The 25669-nt window shown below is 44.2% G+C and overlaps 1 protein-coding gene across 1 annotated transcript in view; it reads right to left on the bottom strand.

Moving 5' to 3' along the window:
* Positions 1–2024: 2024 nt before the first annotated feature.
* Positions 2025–25669, bottom strand: part of LOC126108293 (uncharacterized) — an 875321-nt gene continuing 851676 nt past the window's right edge. The window contains exon 4 of the mRNA XM_049913516.1: positions 2025–2324. Coding sequence (XP_049769473.1) covers positions 2025–2324 — 300 coding nt within the window. The remainder of the gene's footprint in view (positions 2325–25669) is intronic.

The following is a 25669-nucleotide window of genomic DNA, read 5'->3' as shown; positions in this document are numbered from 1 at the left end:
GTGGTGGGAACTCTTTTCATACAGCTAAAGTGCTTGTTACCTTGCAATGATGTCCAGGATTGCATATCTTCAGACAGTCTGCAAAGAGTTCCATCAAGACCCTGCAGGGCTCTGCGATCGCAGTGAAACCTATGAGACCCCAGAGAGCTCTTGGATACTAGTGAAGCCCAAAGTAAATTAATCTTGTGACACATGAATCGATGGATCAGCATTATCTACAGCTCATGGAACCATTTCAAAAACTTTGGGCAAAGAGACCCAGCTGGAGTTTCTTGACATGGTGGGAACACTTGTTATACGCCAGACTGCCCACTGGCCATTCTGCAACGATTAGAGCATATGCGACGACATCATGGCACGAAATTCATCATCTGCTCCAATTCACAAAGTGCTCTACAGGCTCTTGAACAGATGTACCCAGCAGATCGGATGGTGCAAGAAGTGCAGGACACACTCCTGCTCTTGCAAAAGCAGGACAAGGATATCATTTTCTGCTGGGTTCCAGGGCACGTAGGGATTCCTGGAAATGAACTTGCAGATGCGACTGCCAAGGAGGCTTGCTCCATCCCACCTCCTACTCGCTGTTCCGTCCCCCTGCAGGCAATAACACCATTCGTGACTCGGAAGGTCATGCGTTGGTGGGAGGCTCAGTGGCTGGAAGTGAGCTGAGCTGAGGAAGTAGCCCTTCCATGGCTTAGAATAGGACATTGTCCGTTGACACATGGTTTTCTGTCACGTCGTGAGGAGCCAGCAACGTGTCAGACATGTGGGACACAGCTGTCGATACGACATACTTTAACTGAGTGTGTTTTATATGCGGGTTTGAGGGAAGATTTCAGTTTCCCACCAGACCTGCCCTCTACTTTAACTAATAATGAGGCGAGTGTCGCTAGAGTTTTAAGTTTTTGTGTGATGTCTGGACTTCTTCCCAAAATATTGCGATTGAGATCTTAATGGGCTGTAAAGTGGTTTGGTCACCCATTATTTGTAAGTGGTCACTCAGCCACCGTTAATTATTTTTACCTGTTTTATACTGCTGTTTTATTTTTAGTTTTATATAGCTGTTTTGATGTGCTGTGTCCAATCTTGTAATTTGAACATTTCCAATTCTCTCAAAGATCTGCTCCGAATTGATCCTTGTTTAACAGATCTTGGCTGCACTCGTCAACATTTCTTTTGGGAACGGGCGCTGAGGACCTCGTTGTTGTGCGCCCTAAAACACTAATCATCATCATCACTGCCCGCTGTCCTAGGAAAGATGCCAGGGCTTGCGAATTTTCAGACAGTGCTGATAATCGTGGTGTTGTCTGCCAAGAGTTCTTGCTGAGACCATGTAGCACTCTTGGATACCAGTGAGTCCTACAGGAAATGTACTGCCCATCTCGTTAGGCCAGGACCGACTGTTACCTAGATCTCAAGACAGCTGTGGAAACACTTTGGACAGAGACACGCACCTGGAGTTTTTTGGATACCAGTGTGTCCTACAGGAAATTCGCCGCCCTACTCGTTAGGCCAGGACCGAGTGTTACCTAGATCTCAAGACAGCTGTGGAAACACTTTGGACAGACAAACGCACCTGGAGGTTCTTGGATACCAGTGAGTCCTACAGGAAATTCACTGCCCATCTCGTTAGGCCAGGACCGAGTGTTACCTAGATCTCAAGACAGCTGTGGAAATACTTTGGACAGACATACGCACCTGGAGGTTCTTGGATACCTGTGAGTCCTACAGGAAATTCGCCGCCCATCTCGTTAGGCCAGGACCGAGTGTTAGCTAGATCTCAAGACAGCTGTGGAAACTCTTTGGACAGAGACACGCACCTGGAGGTTCTTGTATACCAGTGAGTCCTACAGGAAATTCACTGCCCATCTCGTTAGGCCAGGACCGAGTGTTACCTAGATCTCAAGACAGCTGTGGAAACACTTTGGACAGACAAACGCACCTGGAGGTTCTTGGATACCAGTGAGTCCTACAGGAAATTCACTGCCCATCTCGTTAGGCCAGGACCGAGTGTTACCTAGATCTCAAGACAGCTGTGGAAACACTTTGGACAGGGAGACACGCCCACACACCTGGAGGTTCTTGAAGCGGTGCGAGCGGCAGATGCGCGCCAGCAGCAGCCTGAGGACGGCGGCGCGGCTGCGGCTGCTCCTGGTGGAGCCCCCGCGCCCAGAGGCGGAGGTGGCCAGCAGCAGGCTCTCCACGTCCTCCTTGCCCTCCGCCTCCTCGTCCTCCGGCCGCTCCTCGCCCTCCGTGCCGCTGGCGGTGCCCTTCCCGCTGCCCTCCTCTTCCTCCTTGATGGACGCGGCACGGGGCAGCCCCAGCTGGGAACAGAAAGCAACGAACCCCTCTAAAATCGCTATTGTAGACCACAGTGGTCGGCACCACAGACGGCGCCTCGGTATTGGATCCCTTGATTACAGCACTCCAAATGCAAAGTCGTAAAGAAACGAGTGTGTCATATTCTTCAGCCTAGAAGTGTAAACCAGGGTCACTCTGACCTGGAGTTTTTTTATTTCTTACTGTGCATGAGGGACTGCATATATACAGTCCGCTGCCACCAATGTAATTGGATGTAGTTGAGGGAAGGGGTTTAAAATTGTGATATGTTGTTGTTTAATTAATTAGAATGATAATTAATTGAAACCCTCAGCAGCCGGCAGGTGTTGATATACCTCGATGGGGGCAGCTGAAAATCTGTGCCCCGACCGGGACTTGAACCTGGGGTCTCCTGCTTACACGGCAGATGCTCTATCCATCTGAGCCACCGAGGACACAGATTAATAGCGCGACTGCAGGGACTTATCCCTTGCACGCTTCCCGTGAGACCCACATTCCCAACTGTCCACAATCCTAATATTTATTTTCCCATCCACTCATTACTCGCACACACTAAGGTGACGATTCCCGTAAGAGGGGTAGCATTTAACAATATAGATGAAGATAGTAACTGTTCGTATGTAGCCAAGAGCGCTAATGCACTGCTTCCTGGACTCGGGTAGGCGCGCCGGCCCCGGATCGAATCCGCCTGGCGGATTACCGTCGTCGGTCGGCGTTCTGGCCAGTCTGGATGTGGTTTTCAGGCGGTTTTCCACGTCCCGTTATGTGAATACCGGGCTGGTCCCCACGTTCCGCCTCAGTTACACGACTCACAGACATCTGAACACACTCGCTCTATTCCATTAATTACACTCGACGCAGACACCTGGGGTACACTAATTGCATCCCGGGGGGTATGGGTTGGTGGCAGGAATGGGATCCGGCCACTCCTTTCCACTAACCTTGCCAAATCCGTTCCTAACAATGCCGACCCTGCGTCAGTGCGGGAAATGGAACTGGTGAAAGAAAGAAAGAAAAGAAAGTAACTGTTCGTATGTAGGTTGTGGACAGTTGGGAATGTGGGTCTCATGGGAAGCGTGCAACGGATAAGTCCCTGCAGTCGCGCTATTCATCTGTGTCCTCAGTGGCTCAGATGCCGGCACGGTGGCTCAGCGTGTTTGGTCAGAAAGCCGGTTGGCCTCTGTAATAAAAAACTGAGTGGAAGGATCAACCACCGAACTTGAACAGGATGTCTTGCGACGTCCGCAACGACCAAACACAACGATAAAAAAAGATGGATAGAGCATCTGCTCTGTAAGCAGGAGAACCCGGGTTCGAGTCCCGGTCGGGGCACACATTTTCAGCTGTCCCCAGCAAGGTATATCGACAACACCTGTCGGCAGCTGAGGGATTCAATTGATTATCATTTATTCTAGAGAAGCTGTACGGTCATCAATGGTATCTGTTCTTTCGAGAATAGTTGCTACCTTCATATATAATGGGTGATCAAAAAGTCAGTATAAATTGGAAAACTTAATAAACCACGGAATAATGTAGATAGAGATGTAAAAATTGACATACATGTTTGGAATGACATGGGGTTTTATTAGAACAAAGAAAAAAACAAAGTTCACAAAATGTCCGACAGAAGGTGCTGGACAGCAAAACTGCTACCGTGACGGGTGAGAGGTACGCCGATATATTGCAGAATTGCACCATCCCCAGCCTGGTTGATAAACACCTGCTGGAAACTACGATGTTTATGCAGGATGGCGTTCCGCTCCATATTGCTAGACGCGTGAAAGATCTCTTGCGCGCGTCGTTTGGTGACGATCGTGTGCTCAGCCGCCACTTTCGTCATGCTTGGGCTCGCAGGTCCCCAGACCTCAGTCCGTGCGATTATTGGCTTTGGGGTTACCTGAAGTCGCAAGTGTATCGTGATCGACCGACATCTCTAGGGATGCCGAAAGACAACATCCAATGCCTCACCATAACTCTGGACATGCTTTACAGTGCTGTTCACATTATTCCTCGACTACAGCTATTGTTGAGGAATCATTGTGGACATGTTGAGCTTTTCCTGTAAAGAACATCATCTTTGGTTTGTCTTAATTTGCTATGCTAATTATTGCTATTCTGATCAGATGAAGCGCCATCTGTAGGACATTTTTTTGAACTTTTGTATTTTTTTGGTTCTAATACGAGTAAAACGCCATGTCATTCCAAGCATGTGTGTCAATTTGTACCTCTCTATCTACATTATTTCGCCATTTATTCAGTTTTCAAATTTATACTGACTTTTTGATCACCCGGTATATAATTAATTTTACATAAATATTTCTTTATGGGTCACTGTGACCCTGGTGTACACACCGTGTAACTGTTACGTTGCTGAGTGTAAAGTAAAGTGTCTCTAGCTCTGGATCGCTTTGAAGTTTCTCCATTGAAATTTTTCCATGACAGTTTTCACTTAGTCTCGGATTTTAGATGTCTTAACCCTAACATCGATTAAAAAAGTACATGAGAGGGGTGAAATGAAATGAGTTTAGTACACGAGGGTCCAATATCATTACACAATATTCTGATGCAATGGCACGTAGGAGTGACATTTTATTACGTCAAGATTCTGTGTGGGAAGCATTGTTAAGAAGAACTCAATTGTGAAAGTTACGTAAGTGATTTTCATGATGAAAGTTGATTCTGAAGCTATTGCTCATGCAGCAGTTATTGACAATGGTGAAACTGATCAAACAGCCGAATCTTCAGGCAGTGATGAAAAAAATAGTCGTGCACAGTAAGAATCGTAATTGTTGGAACACAGCTGTACCTAACAGAACAGAACTGCCAACGACACTGTAGTCCATATTTCAAGAATGTGGAAATAATGAATGAACGGATTTATGAATAATTGAGAACTCCTCAAAATATTCGTGTAAGATCTGCATTTTATTAAAAGAATAGCATCATCATTCAGTTACAAATAAAGTCTTTGGTTCTAGATCTTTCAGGGTCTCCACTGAAATCATTCCATGGCAGTTTTTCGTTGGTCTCGGATTTTGGATGCCTTATCATTAACATTGACTTACAAACTGCATCGCTCACTCCTCCCGAACAGGCCATGAAGGCCCAACTGCACCGTCCGACCGCCGTATCATCCTCAGCCCACAGGCGTCACTGCATGCGGTCACGGAGGGGCACGTGGTCAGCACACCGCTCTCCTGGCCGTATGTCAGTGTCTCAGGCCGGAGCCGCTACTCCTCAGTCAAGTAGCCCCTCAGTTTGCCTCGCAAAGGCTGAGTGCAGCCCGCTTGCCGACAGCGCTCGGCAGACCTGATGGTCACCCATCCAAGCTCTAGCCTAGCCCGACTGCGCTTAACTTCGGTGATCTGACGGGAACCGGTGTTACCACTGCGGCAAAAATAGAGAGAAGCACATGAGAGAGGTGAAATGAAATGAGTTTCGTGGAGGAGGGTCAAATTTCTTAATAAAATATTCTGATTTCAGTTAGTTACTACAGAAGGGATTGAAGGTCGCTACGACCCTGGTGTACACTTCATGTGACAGATTCACAGGCATACATCTACATCTACATCTACATCTACATCTACTTACATACTCCGCAATCCACGGACGCCTGTGGGCTGAGGATGATACGGCGGTCGGACGGTGCAGTTGGGCCTTCATGGCCTGTTCGGGAGGAGTGAGCGATGCAGTTTGTAAGTCAATGTTAATGATAAGGCATCCAAAATCCGAGACCAACTAAAAACTGGCGGAGTGTACCTGGTACCACAACTAGCATCTTCTCTCCCTGTTCCACTCCCAAACAGAACGAGGGAAAACCCCCTTTCTGTACAACACGCCAGAAGACATTTTTCAGCAAGACAATGCGCGACCATATGCTGCTGCACGAACACGTGAGTTCTCGGTGTTACAGGACGTCAGCCTTTTGCCGTGGCCCGCCAATATCACCAGACTTGTGCCAATTGGAAATGTGTGGGACATGGCGAAACGACGGGTGCAGCGCTGTGACGCAGCGCCAAGCAAACACTGGTCAACTTTGAGACCAGGCCAATACAGCGTGGATGACTATACCACAGGACGCCATACGCGTCTTGTACTCGTCGATGCCATCACGCACTGACAGAAACTAGGCCCGTGGCGGACCCTGTGTCTGTTAGGCAACAGGGCGCATGCTGAACCGAGGTGACTCACATGCTGATCATCTACATCTACATACATACTCCGCAATCCACCATAAGGTGCGTGGCGGAGGGTACCTCGTACCACAACTAGCATATACTCTCCCTGTTCCACTCCCAAACAGAACTAGGGAAAAATGAGTGCCTATATGGCTCTGTACGAGCCCTAATCTCTCTTATCTTATCTTTGTGGTCTTTCCGCGAAATGTAAGTTGGCGGCAGTAAAACTATACTGCAGTCAGCCTCAAATGCTGTTTATCTAAATTTCCTCAGTAGCGATTCACGAAAAGAACGCTTCTTTTCCTCTAGAGACTCCCACCCGAGTTCCTCAAGCATTACCGTAACACTCGCGTGATGATCAAACCTACCAGTAACAAATCTAGCAGCCCTGCCTCTGAATTGCTTCTATGTCCTCCCTCATTCCGACCTGATAGGGATCCCAAACGCCCGAGCAGTATTCAAGAATAGGTCGTATTAGTGTTTTATAAGCGGTCTCCTTTACAGATGAACCACATCTTCCCAAAATTCTACCAATGAACCGAAAACGACTATCCGCCTTCCCCACAACTGCCATTACAAGCTTGTCCCACTTTATACCTCTCTGCAATGTTACGCCCAAATATTTAATCGACGCGAGTGTGTCAAGCGCTACACTGCTAATGGAGTATTCAAACATAACGGGATTCTTTCTCCTATTCATCTGCATTAATTTACATTTACCTATATTTAGAGATAGCTGCCATTCTTTACACCAGTCACATATCCTGTCCAAGTCATCGTGTATCCCACAGTCACTCAAGGACGACACCTTCCCGTACACCACAGCATCATCAGCAAACAGCCGCACATTGCTATCCACCCTATCCAAAAGATCATTTATGTAGATAGAAAACAACAGCGTACCTACCACACTTCCCTGGGGCACTCCAGATGATACCCTCACCTCCGATGAACACTCACCATCGAGGACAACGTACTGGGTTCTATTACTTAAGAAGTCTTCGAGTCACTCACATATTGGAGAATCAATCCCATATGCTCGTTCCTTAGTTAGGAGTCTGCAGTGAGGCACCGAGTCAAACGATTTCCGGAAGTCAAGGAATATGGCATCCGTCTGATACCCTTAATCCACGGTACTCGAGATATCAGGTGAAAAGAGGGCGAGTTGCGTTGCGCAGGAGCGATGCTTTCTGATGCATGGACAGCAACTTCTCTGTCTCAAGGAAATTCAGTGAGAGTATGTTCGATAACGTTCCCGTCGACACTGTGCGTGACATGAAAGATATGCTGAATATTAGTTAGCAGCTTCACATTGAAAAACTAAATTGCAAATACCTACCAAAACACTAGAGAAAATGCGTCTGCCAACTGTTAGAATGGACACGCAATATACGAAAAACGCTTTTAACTCAAGACAAATGGCGTTAACCATAGCACATCGTCTAACCAGAGCAGATAGTTACGCATTAACATGAGTTCCATCCGAGCATTCGCTTCACCATGTAGGTCCGCTTTTGTTTTCTATCAAATGGTTCAAATGGCTCAGAGCACTATGGGACTAAACATCTGTGGTCATCAGTCCCCTAGGACTTAGAACTACTTCAACCTAACTAACCTAAGGACATCACACGTATCCATGCCCGAGGCAGGATTCGAACCTACGACCGTTGCAGTCGCGCGGTTCCGGACTGAGCGCCTAGAACCGCTAGACCACCGCGGCCGGCAATGTTTTCTATCTACATAAATGATCTTTTGTATAGGGTGGATAGCAATGTACGGCTGTTTGCTGATGATGCTGTGGTGTACGGGAAGGAGTCGTCGTTGAGTGACTGTAAGAGGATACAAGATGACTTGGACAGGATTTGTGATTGGTGTAAAGAATGGCAGCTATCTCTAAGTATAGATAAATGTAAATTAATGCAGATGAATAGGAAAAAGAATCCCGTAATGTTTGAATACTCCATTAGTAGTGTAGCGCTTGACACAGTCACGTCGATTAAATATTTGGGCGTAACATTGCAGAGAGATATAAAGTGGGACAAGCTTGTAATGGCAGTTGTGGGGAAGGCGGATAGTCGTCTTCGGTTCATTGGTAGAATTTTGGGAAGATGTGGTTCATCTGTAAAGGAGACTACTTATAAAACACTAATACGACCTATTCTTGAGTACTGCTCGAGCGTTTGGGATCCCTATCAGGTCGGATTGAGGGAGGACATAGAAGCAATTCAGAGGCGGGCTGCTAGATTTGTTACTGGTAGGTTTGATCATCACGCGAGTGTTACGGAAATGCTTCAGGAACTCGGGTGGGAGTCTCTAGAGGAAAGGTGGCGTTCTTTTCGTGAATCGGTACTGAGGAAATTTAGATAAACAGCATTTGAGGCTGACTGCAGTACAATTTTACTGCCGCCAATTTACATTTCGCGGAAAGACCACAGAGATAAGATAAGAGAGATTAGGGCTCGAACAGAGCCATATAGGCACTCATTTTTCCCTCGTTCTGTTTGGGAGTGGAACAGGGAGAGTATATGCTAGTTGTGGTACGAGGTACCCTCCGCCACGCACCTTATGGTGGATTGCGGAGTATGTATGTAGATGTAGATGTAGATGTTCTCTTCGAGTTTTACTGTTTCTGCTAATACAGATCGGTAAAGCGAATACCGCACTAGAGTAATCTGGGACTGCTCTATCGAGTGAGTACGTAAAGGTTGACTTTAAAAATCACTTTCATGTTACCGACAAACAAACCGGCAGTGGGGCGCACATGGAAGTCGTGGGGAGTAGTATTTGTTCGGGCTGGCTCCAGCTACACATAGCAGAATCGAGTTGCACGTAACTACAGAAATAACAGAGAAAATATGCGTGATGACTCTTAGGAAAAACACTGTACACACTGCCCTACTTTTGTTAATACACATGTGAATTTCGAAATTACTTCACTGACCGCGGCATCCTCTGCAACCCAATAGCGACGTATGCCCGTACGCAGTTCGAACCCGTATTTCCCACTTATCGGGCGAGCTCGCTTTAAAAACTTCGGCTATCCGTGCTCGCGCCCCAGACCGACCTAAACTTCCATAGGGCACACTGTTTACCTCTTTTCATCGCAGCAGAGTTTAGCGGAGTACGATAAAATGATGTACATAGTGTAGCATACGGAAGTTTCAGTCGGTCTGGGGACCGTGCACGGATAGCCGAAGTTTTTAAGGCGAATGCTCCCGGTAAGTGGAAAATACGGGTTCGACTCCTGGCAGAAATTTTTATGTACCACTGTTGGGTAGTATGTCTACATCTAAAACAGGTTATTTCATGGAATTCATTGTCATTGAATTAATTTCGAAGTATTTCGTACAGCAGCGGATTGTCGACAGGATCTGTTCTTTCATACATGCGTGTAAACATATGTGAACTATTTATGAGTGTATTTTGTTATGTTAAATTGTTGTTTGTGAAAACATTTGTATAGTGAAGATTTGTACGATGTAACAATTTATCGTAAATCACTTCACGTTCTATACGCAGATGGGATTAAAAGTAATGTGCGTTTCTTAAGCCAAATAGGAGAACGAAGACAGTTCATAATGGAGCGGTGATTTGGAATACAAGTACACTAGAGTTCACAGTTATTAATGAAAATGTGAAGGAGCACTGACTTTGACTCTGTCGGTAAAAGTGTCTATCGATATTTAGTTTGCCAAGATACATTTCGAGTGCTAGGCATTTAATTTTTCATTACTTTTCCTCATTGTTTCATACGAACGTACAAGTTTGAAGTAAATGGGCAAAGAACTTTGAAGTAATTCGGTCAAGTACTGTTCGAGACGTTTGGTAACAACGTTTCTCCTCTTTTATATATATATATATATATATATATATATATATATATATATATATATATATATATATATATATATAGGGTGTTTCAAAAATGACCGGTATATTTGAAACGGCAATAAAAACTAAACGAGCAGCGATAGAAATACACCGTTTGTTGCAATATGCTTGGGACAACAGTACATTTTCAGGCGGACAAACTTTCGAAATTACAGTAGTTACAATTTTCAACAACAGATGGCGCTGCAAGTGATGTGAAAGATATAGAAGACAACGCAGTCTGTGGGTGCGCCATTCTGTACGTCGTCTTTCTGCTGTAAGCGTGTGCTGTTCACAACGTGCAAGTGTGCTGTGGACAACATGGTTTATTCCTTAGAACAGAGGATTTTTCTGGTGTTGGAATTCCACCGCCTAGAACACAGTGTTGTTGCAACAAGACGAAGTTTTCAACGGAGGTTTAATGTAACCAAAGGACCCAAAAGCGATACAATAAAGGATCTGTTTGAAAAATTTCAACGGACTGGGAACGTGACGGATGAACGTGCTGGAAACGTAGGGCGACCGTGTACGGCAACCACAGAGGGCAACGCGCAGCTAGTGCAGCGGGTGATCCGACAGCGGCCTCGGGTTTCCGTTCGCCGTGTTGCAGCTGCGGTCCAAATGACGCCAACGTCCACGTATCGTCTCGTGTGCCAGAGTTTACACCTCTATCCATACAAAATTCAAACGCGGCAACCCCTCAGCGCCGCTACCATTGCTGCACGAGAGATATTCGCTAACGATATAGTGCACAGGATTGATGATGGCGATATGCATGTGGGCAGCATTTGGTTTACTGACGAAGCTTATTTTTACCTGGACGGCTTCTTCAATAAACAGAACTGGCGCATATGGGGAACCGAAAAGCCCCATGTTGCAGTCCCATCGTCCCTGCATCCTCAAAAAGTACTGGTCTGGGCCGCCATTTCTTCCAAAGGAATCATTGGCCCATTTTTCAGATCCGAAACGATTACTGCATCACGCTATCTGGACATTCTTCGTGAATTCGTGGCGGTACAAACTGCCTTAGACGACACTGCGAACACCTCGTGGTTTATGCAAGATGGTGCCCGGCCACATCGCACGGCCGACGTCTTTAATTTCCTGAATGAATATTTCGATGATCGTGTGATTGCTTTGGGCTATCCGAAACATACAGGAGGCGGCGTGGATTGGCCTCCCTATTCGCCAGACATGAACCCCTGTGACTTCTTTCTGTGGGGACACGTGAAAGACCAGGTGTACCGCCAGAATCCAGAAACAGTTGAACAGCTGAAGCAGTACATCTCATCTGCATGTGAAGCCATTCCGCCAGACACGTTGTCAAAGGTTTCGGGTAATTTCATTCAGAGACTACGCCATATTATTGCTACGCATGGTGGATATGTGGAAAATATCGTACTATAGAGTTTCCCAGACCGCGGCGCCATCTGTTGTTGAAAATTGTAACTACTGTAATTTCGAAAGTTTGTCTGCCTGAAAATGTACTGTTGTCCCAAGCATATTGCAACAAACGGTATATTACTATCGCTGCTCGTTTAGTTTTTATTGCCGTTTCAAATATACCGGTCATTTTTGAAACACCCTGTATATATATATATATATATATATATATATATATATATATATATATATATATATATATATATATATATATATGAAGCAAAAGAATGTAGTTTAGATGGGTCGATCATTCGATCATGTAACTAATGAGGGGGTACAGGACAGAATTGGGGAGACAAGAAACTTGTGGAACAATTTCACCAAAAGAAGGGATCGATTGATATGACACATCCTGAGACATCAACGGGTCGTGAGTTTACTATTCGACGGACGTGTGTGTGGGAGGGGAGGAAAGGGGGGGGGGCTAAAAATGGAAGAGGGAGACTAAGAGATGAATACACTAAGCAGATTCAGAAGGATGTAGCTTGCAGTAGATACTGAGAGATGAAGGGGCTTGCACAGGTTAGAGTAGCATGGAGAGCTGCATCAAACCAGTCTCAGGACTGAAGACCCCGACAACATCCCTACATTGTTATCTGTGTTGCCATATTGTAAATGGCTATTACAAAGTACCTTGCACCATGACCATAGCGCAGTATCACCAACTGACTAAAGGTACATTTTTCTTACCAGTTCAATAACTGGTGAACATAACTTAAAATAATAAAACGGCTGGAAAACGCCAATAATCGGTACGAAGATAAATGTCTATGTCCTTTTTGCAGTGAATACAGTATAGAGCCAGTCGGTTACATTAGCTTACTGCAAAAACTTTGAACAGGCTTCAATACCGGTAAAGCTCTGTTCCTAAGAAGCAAAACCATCTGTGTTAAGGACTTTTTCTCTGATACCTTTGTATTTGTTAAAAGCCTTTGTACTTATGAAGGTAGAAATCCCAATTTTAAACATCGCCCACCACAACAACCGAAAATAAATTTTCAGTGATTACAGTATACAGACAATCGGCTGCATAAACTAGGTGTAAAAACCTTGAGGAGATTTCAGTACCCCTAAAGGTATCCTCTTCAGAAGGATAGCCGATCATAATTATTAACAATTTATTTAAATTTATTTATTTATATATACAGGGTGATTCACGAAGTTATTTTAATTTTTCATTCTGCAAGTAAAACTAAAGAAAAAAAGGCATATAAACATAGGTCCGCAAAAATGTTTAGTTTCGGAGTTACGGCTAATAAAAGATTATGCTTGAAATTTAGCAAAATCTTTTATTAGCCGTAACTCAGAATTAAACATTTCGGGACTTATGTTTATACGAACGTTCTTCGCTAGTTTTACTTGTAGAATAACACATTAAAATATATGCATATCTTCGTGCATCACCGTGACAGCTGTATAAATTTGTAGCGTTTTTATTTGCAGGGTGGTATTTCGGTTGCCATGGGTTTGTTTATTGACTGTTACTTTTTATTTGTAGTTCACCGTTACTATCTGAGTAGTCATTTTGTCATTTGGAGATAGTGAGTGGAGGTGTGGACGCTAGGAAATGAGAGTGCCAAGTGGGGAAGTCGGAACATTTCCGACAGATTCTTCTGGTCGAGTTCAATAGATGACTGACAGCAGCGGAGGTAGCCAGAAATACACTCCTGGAAATTGAAATAAGAACACCGTGAATTCATTGTCCCAGGAAGGGGAAACTTTATTGACACATTCCTGGGGTCAGATACATCACATGATCACACTGACAGAACCACAGGCACATAGACACAGGCAACAGAGCATGCACAATGTCGGCACTAGTACAGTGTATATCCACCTTTCGCAGCAATGCAGGCTGCTATTCTCCCATGGAGACGATCGTAGAGATGCTGGATGTAGTCCTGTGGAACGGCTTGCCATGCCATTTCCACCTGGCGCCTCAGTTGGACCAGCGTTCGTGCTGGATGTGCAGACCGCGTGAGACGACGCTTCATCCAGTCCCAAACATGCTCAATGGGGGACAGATCCGGAGATCTTGCTGGCCAGGGTAGTTGACTTACACCTTCTAGAGCACGTTGGGTGGCACGGGATACATGCGGACGTGCATTGTCCTGTTGGAACAGCAAGTTCCCTTGCCGGTACAGGAATGGTAGAACGATGGGTTCGATGACGGTTTGGATGTACCGTGCACTATTCAGTGTCCCCTCGACGATCACCAGTGGTGTACGGCCAGTGTAGGAGATCGCTCCCCACACCATGATGCCAGGTGTTGGCCCTGTGTGCCTCGGTCGTATGCAGTCCTGATTGTGGCGCTCACCTGCACGGCGCCAAACACGCATACGACCATCATTGGCACCAAGGCAGAAGCGACTCTCATCGCTGAAGACGACACGTCTCCATTCGTCCCTCCATTCACGCCTGTCGCGACACCACTGGAGGCGGGCTGCACGATGTTGGGGCGTGAGCGGAAGACGGCCTAACGGTGTGCGGGACCGTAGCCCAGCTTCATGGAGACGGTTGCGAATGGTCCTCGCCGATACCCCAGGAGCAACAGTGTCCCTAATTTGCTGGGAAGTGGCGGTGCGGTCCCCTACGGTACTGCGTAGGATCCTACGGTCTTGGCGTGCATCCGTGCGTCGCTGCGGTCCGGTCCCAGGTCGACGGGCACGTGCACCTTCCGCCGACCACTAGCGACAACATCGATGTACTGTGGAGACCTCACGCCCCACGTGTTGAGCAATTCGGCGGTACGTCCACCCGGCCTCCCGCATGCCCACTATACGCCCTCGCTCAAAGTCCGTCAACTGCACATACGGTTCACGTCCACGCTGTCGCGGCATGCTACCAGTGTTAAAGACTGCGATGGAGCTCCGTATGCCACGGCAAACTGGCTGACACTGACGGCGGCGGTGCACAAATGCTGCGCAGCTAGCGCCATTCGACGGCCAACACCGCGGTTCCTGGTGTGTCCGCTGTGCCGTGCGTGTGATCATTGCCTGTACAGCCCTCTCGCAGAGTCCGGAGCAAGTATGGTGGGTCTGACACACCGGTGTCAATGTGTTCTTTTTTCCATTTCCAGGAGTGTATTTCCGCCGTGTGTCATAGTTCGTAGTAATGCCGTTAGACAGAGCACGGCAGGAAAATGGTTTTCTCGTTTTAAGGGGAATGGTTCTCACTCAAATTCCCCAAGACTGGCGATCTTTTACAGAAGCTCGAAATTTAGCGCGTGCTTCAATGCGAGATGCCTATAACAGTTTCCACAACGAAACTTTGTCTCGACACCTGGCAGAAAATCGAAAGAGATTCTGGTCGTATGTGAAGTATGTTAGCGGCAAGTAACAATCAATGCCTTCTCTGCGCGATAGCAATACTATCGAAGACAGTGCTTCCAAAGCAGTTTCTACACACAACCCTCCGAAATGCCTTCACAAAGGAAGACTAAATATTCCAAAATTTGAATTGAGAACAGCTGCCAATATGAGTAACGTAGAAGTAAATATCCTCGGAGTAGTGAAGCAACTTAAATCACTTAATAAAACAAGTCTTCTGGTCCGGACTGTATACCTATTGGGTTCCTTTCGGAGTATGCTGGTGCATTAGCTCCATACTTAACAATCATATACAACCGTTCGCTCCACCCGAGATCTTCTAGGGTCTACAGTCCGGAACCGCGCGACCCTTACGGTCGCAGGTTCGAATCCTGCTGCCTCGGGAATGAATGTGTGTGATGTCCTTAGGTTAGTTAGGTTTACGTAGTTCTAAGTTCTAGGGGACTAATGACCTCAGAAGTTTGGTCCCATAGTGCTCAGAGACATTTTGAACCACCCAAGATCCGTACCCAAAGACTGGAAAGTTGCACAGGTCACACCAATATTCAAGACGCGTTCAAACATTATGAATTATCTCGAAGAAAACTGTTTCTTGACACACACTCAACATGGGTTTAGAAAACATCGTTCCTGTGAAACACAACTAGCTCTTTATTCACATGAAGTGTTGAGCGTTATTGCAAAGGGATTTCAGATCGATTCCGTATTTCTAGATTTCCGAAAGGCTTTTGACACTGTAGCACACAAGCGGCTGGTAGTGAAATTGCATGCTTATGGAATATCGTCTCAGTCATGTGACTGGATTTGTGATTTCCTGTCAGAGAGGTCACAGTTCGTAGTAACTGACGGAAAGTCATTGAGTACAACAGAACTGATTTCTGGCGTTCCCCAAGATGGTGTTATAGGTCCTTCGCTGTTCCTTATCTCTATAAACGATTTGGGAGACAATCTGAGCAGCCGACTTCGGTTGTTTGCAGATAACGCTGTCGTTTATCGACCAATAAAGTCATCAGAAGATCGAAACAAATTGCAAAACGATTTAGAAGAAATATCGGAATGGTACGAAAAGTGGGAGTTGACCCTAAATAACGAAAAGTCCGAGGTCATCCACATGAGTGCTAAAAGGATCTCGTTAAACTTCGGTTAGAGGATATATCAGTCTAATATAAAAGCCGTATATTCTACTAAATACCCAGGCATTTAAATTTCGAATAACTTAAATTAGAAGAAACACATAGAAATATTGTGGGGGAGGCTGATCAAAGACTGCGTTTTATTGGCAGGACACTTAGAAAATGTGACAGACTTACTAAGGAGTCTGCCTACGCTACGCTTGTCCGTCCCCTTTTAGAATACTGCTGCGCGGTGTGGGATCCTTACGAGGTAGGACTGACGGCGTACATCGAAAAAGTTCAAATAAAGGCAGCACGTTTTGTATTATCGCGAAATATGTGAGAGAGTGTCACAGAAATGATACAGGATTTCCGATGGAAATCATTAAAAGAAAGGCGGTTTTCGTTGCGACGGGATCTTCTCACAAAATTACAATCACCAACTTTCGCCTCCGAATGCAAAAATATTTTGTTGACACCGACCTACATAGGGAGGAACGATCACCACGATAAAATAAGGGAAATCAGAGCTCGTACGGAAAGATATAGGTGTTCGCTCTTTCCGCGCGCTATACGAGATTGGAATAAGAGAGAATTGTGAAGGTGGTTCGATGAACCCTTCGCCAGGCACTTAAATGTATTTTGCAGAGTATCCATGTAGATGTAGATGTTAGTTAGTCTCCACGTTCAGGAAGATCTTAGGAATGTCATGAAGATCGTCTGAATGCATTAATTCTCAATGATCCATGTCAGTGTGAAACTTCCTGGCAGATTAAAACTGTGTGCCCGACCAAGACTCGAACTCGGCACCTTTGCCTTTCGCGGGCAAGTGCTCTACCATCTGAGCTACCGAAGCACGACTCACGCCCGGTACTCACAGCCTTACTTCTGCCAGTACCTCGTCTCCTAGCTTCGTAAGCCATGTCTACGCAGTATCCTTTCTTTCAGGAGTGCTAGTTCTGCAAGGTTCGCAGGAGAGCTTCTGTAAAGTTTGGAAGGTAGGAGACGAGGTACTGGCAGAAGTAAAGCTGTGATGACCGGCCGTGAGTCGTGCTTCGGTAGCTCAGATAGTAGAGCACTTGCCCGCGAAAGGCAAAGGTCCCGAGTTCGAGTCTCGGTCGGGCACACAGTTTCAATCTGCCAGGAAGTTTCATATCAGCGCACACTCGCTGCAGAGTGAAAATCTCATTCATGTCAGTGTACTTGACAAATGGCAAATGTGGTTCAAATGGTTCAAATGGCTCTGAGCACTATGGGACTTAACATCTTAGGTCATCAGTGCCCTAGAACTTAGAACTACTTAAACCTAACTAACCTAAGGACATCACACACATGCATGCGCGAGGGAGGATTCGAACCTGCGACCGTAGCAGTCCCGCGGTTCCGGACTGCAGCGCCTAGAACCGTTAGACCACCGCGGCCGGCTGGCAAATGTGATCATTCCACCATCGTGCGACGTTTGGATGCAATGGCCGAGGTTCAAAAATCGGATGTGCATCTCTACTTGCTCGCCATCAATTACCTCCTTGAGCTGCACCGACCATTCCTATTCTGTATCGCTACTGCTGATAATAAATGGTGTCTTTAAGCTAATAGAAGGGAAGGAAAGGAATGGTCGAGCCCAAACAAAGCAGCAACTCCGCATACAAAGACCGGTGCGCGCCGATAAAAGATAATCTCGTGGAACAGCAACGGTGTGCCGTACCGCGAATGGCTTCTCCAAGGTGTAACGATCACTGCTGACAACTGAGGCGTCTTGCAGGCGCAGTTGAAGAACAACGACCAGGAAAAAAATGGAAATGTCGTGTGGCTAGGACCTCCCGTCGGGTAGACCGTTCGCCTGGTGCAGGTCTTTTAATTTGACGCCACTTCGGCGATCTGCGCGTCGATGGGGATGAAATGATGATGATGACACCACAACATCCAGTCCCTGAGCGGAGAAAATTTCCGACCCAGCCGGGAATCGAACCCGGGCCCTTAGGATTGACAGTCTGTCACGCTGACCACTCAGCTACCTCTTTTTTTTTTTTTTTTGCATTTTTGTTCGTTGTTGATCGTTGTGTTTGGTCGTTGCGGACGTCGCAAGACATCCTGTTCAAGTTCGGTGGTTGATCCTTCCACTCAGTTTTTTATTACAGAAGCCAGCCGGCTCTCTGACCTAACACGCTGAGCTACCGTGCCGGCTAAAATCTTCAGTTAAGGGAAGGCTTGAACCAAGTACCTCGCTACCGGGGCGGACAACGACCAGGAAGACTGCGTGAAGTGATGTTACTCCACGATAGCGGCCGCCTGTGTTGTGTTAGGCTGACAATAGACGCTACTCATTTTACTAGGGTTTGAAGCTCCTCTTTATGTTCTTCCGTGTTTGAGGGGCTTAAAAACTGGGTTGTTTGGGAAATCAGCCTTATGCAAACACAATTAGTTTATTTTTATATTTACCAAGACATGTTTCAACATCTATGCGTCGATAAGTTTCTTTTCATTAACGTCTATGGTCAAATACTTTTTTTAACAGATTGCCTGTTTCGGTATAAAATGACCATGATAGATCTGCAGCAAAAAATGGGAAAAAACATAAATACACTCGCAGATTGTCTACAGACTCACAACAATAAATAGACCATAATGGAAAGTAGTCTGTAGTGCTTTTCATTACGCTTTGTTTATTGTTTTACTAGGGTTTGAAGCTCCTCTTTATGTTCTTCCGTGTTTGAGGGGCTTAAAAACTGGGTTGTTTGGGAAATCAGCCTTATGCAAACACAATTAGTTTATTTTTATATTTACCAAGACATGTTTCAACATCTATGCGTCGATAAGTTTCTTTTCATTAACGTCTATGGTCAAAAACTTTTTTTAACAGATTGCCGGTTTCGGTATAAAATGACCATGATAGATCTGCAGCAAAAAATGGGAAAAAACATAAATACACTCGCAGATTGTCTACAGACTCACAACAATAAATAGACCATAATGGAAAGTAGTCTGTAGTGCTTTTCATTACGCTTTGTTTATTGTTTTACTAGGGTTTGAAGCTCCTCTTTATGTTCTTCCGTGTTTGAGGGGCTTAAAAACTGGGTTGTTTGGGAAATCAGCCTTATGCAAACACAATTAGTTTATTTTTATATTTACCAAGACATGTTTCAACATCTATGCGTCGATAAGTTTCTTTTCATTAACGTCTATGGTCAAATACTTTTTTTAACAGATTGCCGGTTTCGGTATAAAATGACCATGATAGATCTGCAGCAAAAAATGGGAAAAAACATAAATACACTCGCAGATTGTCTACAGACTCACAACAATAAATAGACCATAATGGAAAGTAGTCTGTAGTGCTTTTCATTACGCTTTATTTATTGTTTTACTAGGGTTTGAAGCTCCTCTTTATGTTCTTCCGTGTTTGAGGGGCTTAAAAACTGGGTTGTTTGGGAAATCAGCCTTATGCAAACACAATTAGTTTATTTTTATATTTACCAAGACATGTTTCAACATCTATGCGTCGATAAGTTTCTTTTCATTAACGTCTATGGTCAAAAACTTTTTTTAACAGATTGCCGGTTTCGGTATAAAATGACCATGATAGATCTGCAGCAAAAAATGGGAAAAAAACATAAATACACTCGCAGATTGTCTACAGACTCACAACAATAAATAGACCATAATGGAAAGTAGTCTGTAGTGCTTTTCATTACGCTTTATTTATTGTTTTACTAGGGTTTGAAGCTCCTCTTTATGTTCTTCCGTGTTTGAGGGGCTTAAAAACTGGGTTGTTTGGGAAATCAGCCTTATGCAAACACAATTAGTTTATTTTTATATTTACCAAGACATGTTTCAACATCTATGCGTCGATAAGTTTCTTTTCATTAACGTCTATGGTCAAAAACTTTTTTTAACAGATTGCCGGTTTCGGTATAAAATGACCATGATAGATCTGCAGCAAAAAATGGGAAAAAACATAAATACACTCGCAGATTGTCTACAGACTCACAACAATAAATAGACCATAATGGAAAGTAGTCTGTAGTGCTTTTCATTACGCTTTATTTATTGTTTTACTAGGGTTTGAAGCTCCTCTTTATGTTCTTCCGTGTTTGAGGGGCTTAAAAACTGGGTTGTTTGGGAAATCAGCCTTATGCAAACACAATTAGTTTATTTTTATATTTACCAAGACATGTTTCAACATCTATGCGTCGATAAGTTTCTTTTCATTAACGTCTATGGTCAAATACTTTTTTTAACAGATTGCCGGTTTCGGTATAAAATGACCATGATAGATCTGCAGCAAAAAATGGGAAAAAACATAAATACACTCGCAGATTGTCTACAGACTCACAACAATAAATAGACCATAATGGAAAGTAGTCTGTAGTGCTTTTCATTACGCTTTATTTATTGTTTTACTAGGGTTTGAAGCTCCTCTTTATGTTCTTCCGTGTTTGAGGGGCTTAAAAACTGGGTTGTTTGGGAAATCAGCCTTATGCAAACACAATTAGTTTATTTTTATATTTACCAAGACATGTTTCAACATCTATGCGTCGATAAGTTTCTTTTCATTAACGTCTATGGTCAAATACTTTTTTTAACAGATTGCCGGTTTCGGTATAAAATGACCATGATAGATCTGCAGCAAAAAATGGGAAAAAACATAAATACACTCGCAGATTGTCTACAGACTCACAACAATAAATAGACCATAATGGAAAGTAGTCTGTAGTGCTTTTCATTACGCTTTGTTTATTGTTTTACTAGGGTTTGAAGCTCCTCTTTATGTTCTTCCGTGTTTGAGGGGCTTAAAAACTGGGTTGTTTGGGAAATCAGCCTTATGCAAACACAATTAGTTTATTTTTATATTTACCAAGACATGTTTCAACATCTATGCGTCGATAAGTTTCTTTTCATTAACGTCTATGGTCAAATACTTTTTTTAACAGATTGCCGGTTTCGGTATAAAATGACCATGATAGATCTGCAGCAAAAAATGGGAAAAAACATAAATACACTCGCAGATTGTCTACAGACTCACAACAATAAATAGACCATAATGGAAAGTAGTCTGTAGTGCTTTTCATTACGCTTTATTTATTGTTTTACTAGGGTTTGAAGCTCCTCTTTATGTTCTTCCGTGTTTGAGGGGCTTAAAAACTGGGTTGTTTGGGAAATCAGCCTTATGCAAACACAATTAGTTTATTTTTATATTTACCAAGACATGTTTCAACATCTATGCGTCGATAAGTTTCTTTTCATTAACGTCTATGGTCAAAAACTTTTTTTAACAGATTGCCGGTTTCGGTATAAAATGACCATGATAGATCTGCAGCAAAAAATGGGAAAAAACATAAATACACTCGCAGATTGTCTACAGACTCACAACAATAAATAGACCATAATGGAAAGTAGTCTGTAGTGCTTTTCATTACGCTTTATTTATTGTTTTACTAGGGTTTGAAGCTCCTCTTTATGTTCTTCCGTGTTTGAGGGGCTTAAAAACTGGGTTGTTTGGGAAATCAGCCTTATGCAAACACAATTAGTTTATTTTTATATTTACCAAGACATGTTTCAACATCTATGCGTCGATAAGTTTCTTTTCATTAACGTCTATGGTCAAAAACTTTTTTTAACAGATTGCCGGTTTCGGTATAAAATGACCATGATAGATCTGCAGCAAAAAATGGGAAAAAACATAAATACACTCGCAGATTGTCTACAGACTCACAACAATAAATAGACCATAATGGAAAGTAGTCTGTAGTGCTTTTCATTACGCTTTGTTTATTGTTTTACTAGGGTTTGAAGCTCCTCTTTATGTTCTTCCGTGTTTGAGGGGCTTAAAAACTGGGTTGTTTGGGAAATCAGCCTTATGCAAACACAATTAGTTTATTTTTATATTTACCAAGACATGTTTCAACATCTATGCGTCGATAAGTTTCTTTTCATTAACGTCTATGGTCAAAAACTTTTTTTAACAGATTGCCGGTTTCGGTATAAAATGACCATGATAGATCTGCAGCAAAAAATGGGAAAAAAAACATAAATACACTCGCAGATTGTCTACAGACTCACAACAATAAATAGACCATAATGGAAAGTAGTCTGTAGTGCTTTTCATTACGCTTTATTTATTGTTTTAAAGCTGTAGACAATCTGCGAGTGTATTTATATTTTTTTCCCATTTTTTGCTGCAGATCTGACGATGGTCGTTATATACCGATACCGGCAATCTGTTAAAAAAAGTTTGTGACCATGGACGTAAATTAAAGGAAACTTATTGTACATACGGGTCACTGTTTTATTCGCGACATTGTCGCAGCTTGTGAGACCTATGCGTGATCTTCCGTGGGTCAAATTTTTATTTCTTAAATACACCGGTTTTAGTGAGGATAAGACCTCTCACTCAGTATGGAATCAGAAGTGTCTGCTCAGATCACATTTCGCCACATTTTGTTAATGTGCATGTGAGGTGAAGTAGTGAGCGGATATTTGTGAAAAACTGCGTGAAAACAAGACACTAAACAGTAGTTGATCGATACACCAACCAGAGACACGAAAGAGGACGAAAAATTTTTCAAATAACATGCTGTCAAGAAAACGGGCACTAAAACCGGTGTATAATGATACAGTTCAGTTAGCGATGTAATTTTAACAAATAAAAATTTGACTCACAGAAGATGACAGATAGGTGTCGAAACACGTCTGGGTAAATACAAAAATAAACTATGTGTGTTTGCATAACGCTGATTTTCAAAACAACCCCGCTATAAAGTAGTTCGACTGGAAAGGAATGGCCGGACGGAGTGGCCAAGCGGTTAAAGGCGCTACAGTCTGGAACCGCTACGGTCGCAGGTTCGAATCCTGCCTCGGGCATGGATGTGTGTGATGTCCTTAGGTTAGTTAGGTTTAAGTAGTTCTAAGTTCTAGGGGACTTATGGCCACAGCAGTTGAGTCCCATAGTGCTCAGAGCCATTTTTTTTGGAAAGTAATAACGCACCTTCCTTATTCACCTTATCTTCCGCCCTCAGATTTTCATCTTTTTCACTTTCTATCGAACAACCTTGAAGGAACTTCCTTTCCAGACGAAAATGCGCTCCAAACGTGGCTGGACGAGTTCTTCGCCTCAAAACCGCGTTATTTCTGCAGTCGCGGAATCGGAAAGCCACTCCATCGTTGGCCGACTGCTGTAAATACTAAAGGAGACTATATTGTTGATAGCTCAACTCTCTCTTATTCGTATATGGAAAAGGCTACTAACTTATGCACCAACTTAATAGCTGGAATAACACTGAATTAAGAACAGAAAAATTTACTTGTAGGTAAAAAAACAGTGATATTTGTCGAAAATAGAGATCATTGTACGTTGCTACTGTTACAACAGCTGACTATAATCATATAACAGTAGGCAACTTTTGGTGTTAAAAACACTTACGTTAGAGGGAGATAATAAAATTGTCTCAAGGTACACGCCGGCTCAACGCACAATCCTCGCCCCTAATATTTAACTTCTTGCAGTGTATATCAAGGAAAAGGCGTTGCGTAATTTAACACACCTAGATGCCTTATCATAGAAATAAAATAATATCTACCCATCATTGGAAACTTCTACCAAGCGCTTCTTTTTCGCTCACCTTTTTTCGATGTGGTTTAAGTTCCCTGCGTAATCTATTGCTTGTCTCACACTGAATCTTGCCTTCCTGTATTTTATTTTACAGGTCCGTCTTGCTCACACAAACTTTTACACTTCAGTACTACCGGTTCCGGCTACTGCCCTCTTCAGATCTGTCACAAACAAAAACAAGGTGTGACCTACTAAGTTTTGCTGCAGCTATATCTGTAAAAGGCCTGGTGCTACATGAGAAAGATAAAGAGTGTTCACAAGATTAGCAGCCATCCATACCAGCCATACACAGCACAAAATATTCCGATGTAGTATCAACGTCAAACTAAAAATGTAGGTAGCGTTTGGTATTTATACTCATTTTCAGACTTAATGTCTTCAGTTGATTGCCTGTCCTGGTCACGATATTACGGTCAGTGTATCACGCAGATTCAGGCTGACGCGTCGGCTACTGAAATTACAGCTGAAGCGAATCTGCGTGAAGTTGATTATGAAACTGTGCCATAATTTTAATGGACGCGCTCCATATATGACGCAGTTAATACATTTTGCAGTCGCAACCGCCATTAAACACACCAATCAGCCTCGTGCTTCATTACTGGCCGCATTCAGGTCCGCACGTGCGACCACGTGTGTAACCGCGTCGTTATCGTCATCCAAATCATCGACACCATTAGCTCGAGTGCGGTTAGTGGTGGCGCGTTTCGTCATTTAGTGTGGCGTCCGCCCCATTTCGTTACCGAGACGTCAATTCGGCCTGAAACGACGGCGAATTTCCGCTGCAGTGTTGCCTAAAAGCCGATAGGACTGCAATATAGTCACTGCTCATGCTCGAAACACTCGCAAAGCTCCTGGGTTCGATTCCTAAGCGAGCGTTTAATATTAACTGAGATCGGTACGCCCTCATACATACACTACTGGCCATTAAAATTGCTACGCCACGAAGACGACGTGCTACAGACGCGAAATTTAACCGACAGGAAGAAGATGCTGTGATATGCAAATGATTAGCTTTTCAGAGCATTCACACAAGGTTGGCGCCGGTGGCGACACCTACAACGTGCTGACATGAGGAAAGATTCCAACCGATTTCTCATACACAAACAGCAGTTCACCGGCGTTGCCTGGTGAAACGTTGTTGTGATGCCTCGTGTAAGGAGGAGAAATGTGTACCATCACGTTTCCGACTTTGATAAAGGTCGCATTGTAGCCTGCCGCGATTGCGGTTTATCGTATCGCGACATTGCTGCTCGCGTTTGTCGAGATCCAATGACTGTTAGCAGAATGTGGAATCGGTAGGTTCAGGAGGGTAATACGGAACACCGTGCTGGATCCCAACGGCCTCGTATCACTACCAGTCGAGATGACAGGCATCTTATCCGCACGGCTGTAACGGATAGTGCAGCCACGTCTCGATCCCTGAGTCACCAGATGGGGACGTTTGCAAGACGACAACCATCTGCACGAACAGTTCGACGACGTTTGCAGCAGCACGGACTATCAGCTCGGAGACCGTGGCTGTAGTTACCCTTGACGCTGCATCGCAGACAGGAGCGCCTGCGATGGTCTACTCAGCGACGAACTGGGTGCACGAATGACAAAACGTCCTCTTTCGGATGAATCCAGGTTCTGTTTCCAGCATCATGATGGTCGCATCCGTGTTTGGCGACATAGCGGTGAACGCACATTGGAGGCGTCTATTCGTAATGGCCATACCGGTGTATCACCCGGCGTGATGGTATGGGGTGCCATTGGTTACACGTCTCGGTCACCTCTTGTTCGCATTGA

The sequence above is a fragment of the Schistocerca cancellata genome, chromosome 11, assembly GCF_023864275.1.
Source record: "Schistocerca cancellata isolate TAMUIC-IGC-003103 chromosome 11, iqSchCanc2.1, whole genome shotgun sequence".
Lineage (NCBI taxonomy): Eukaryota > Metazoa > Arthropoda > Insecta > Orthoptera > Acrididae > Schistocerca > Schistocerca cancellata.
This window is presented reverse-complemented; position numbering and strand designations above follow the sequence as displayed.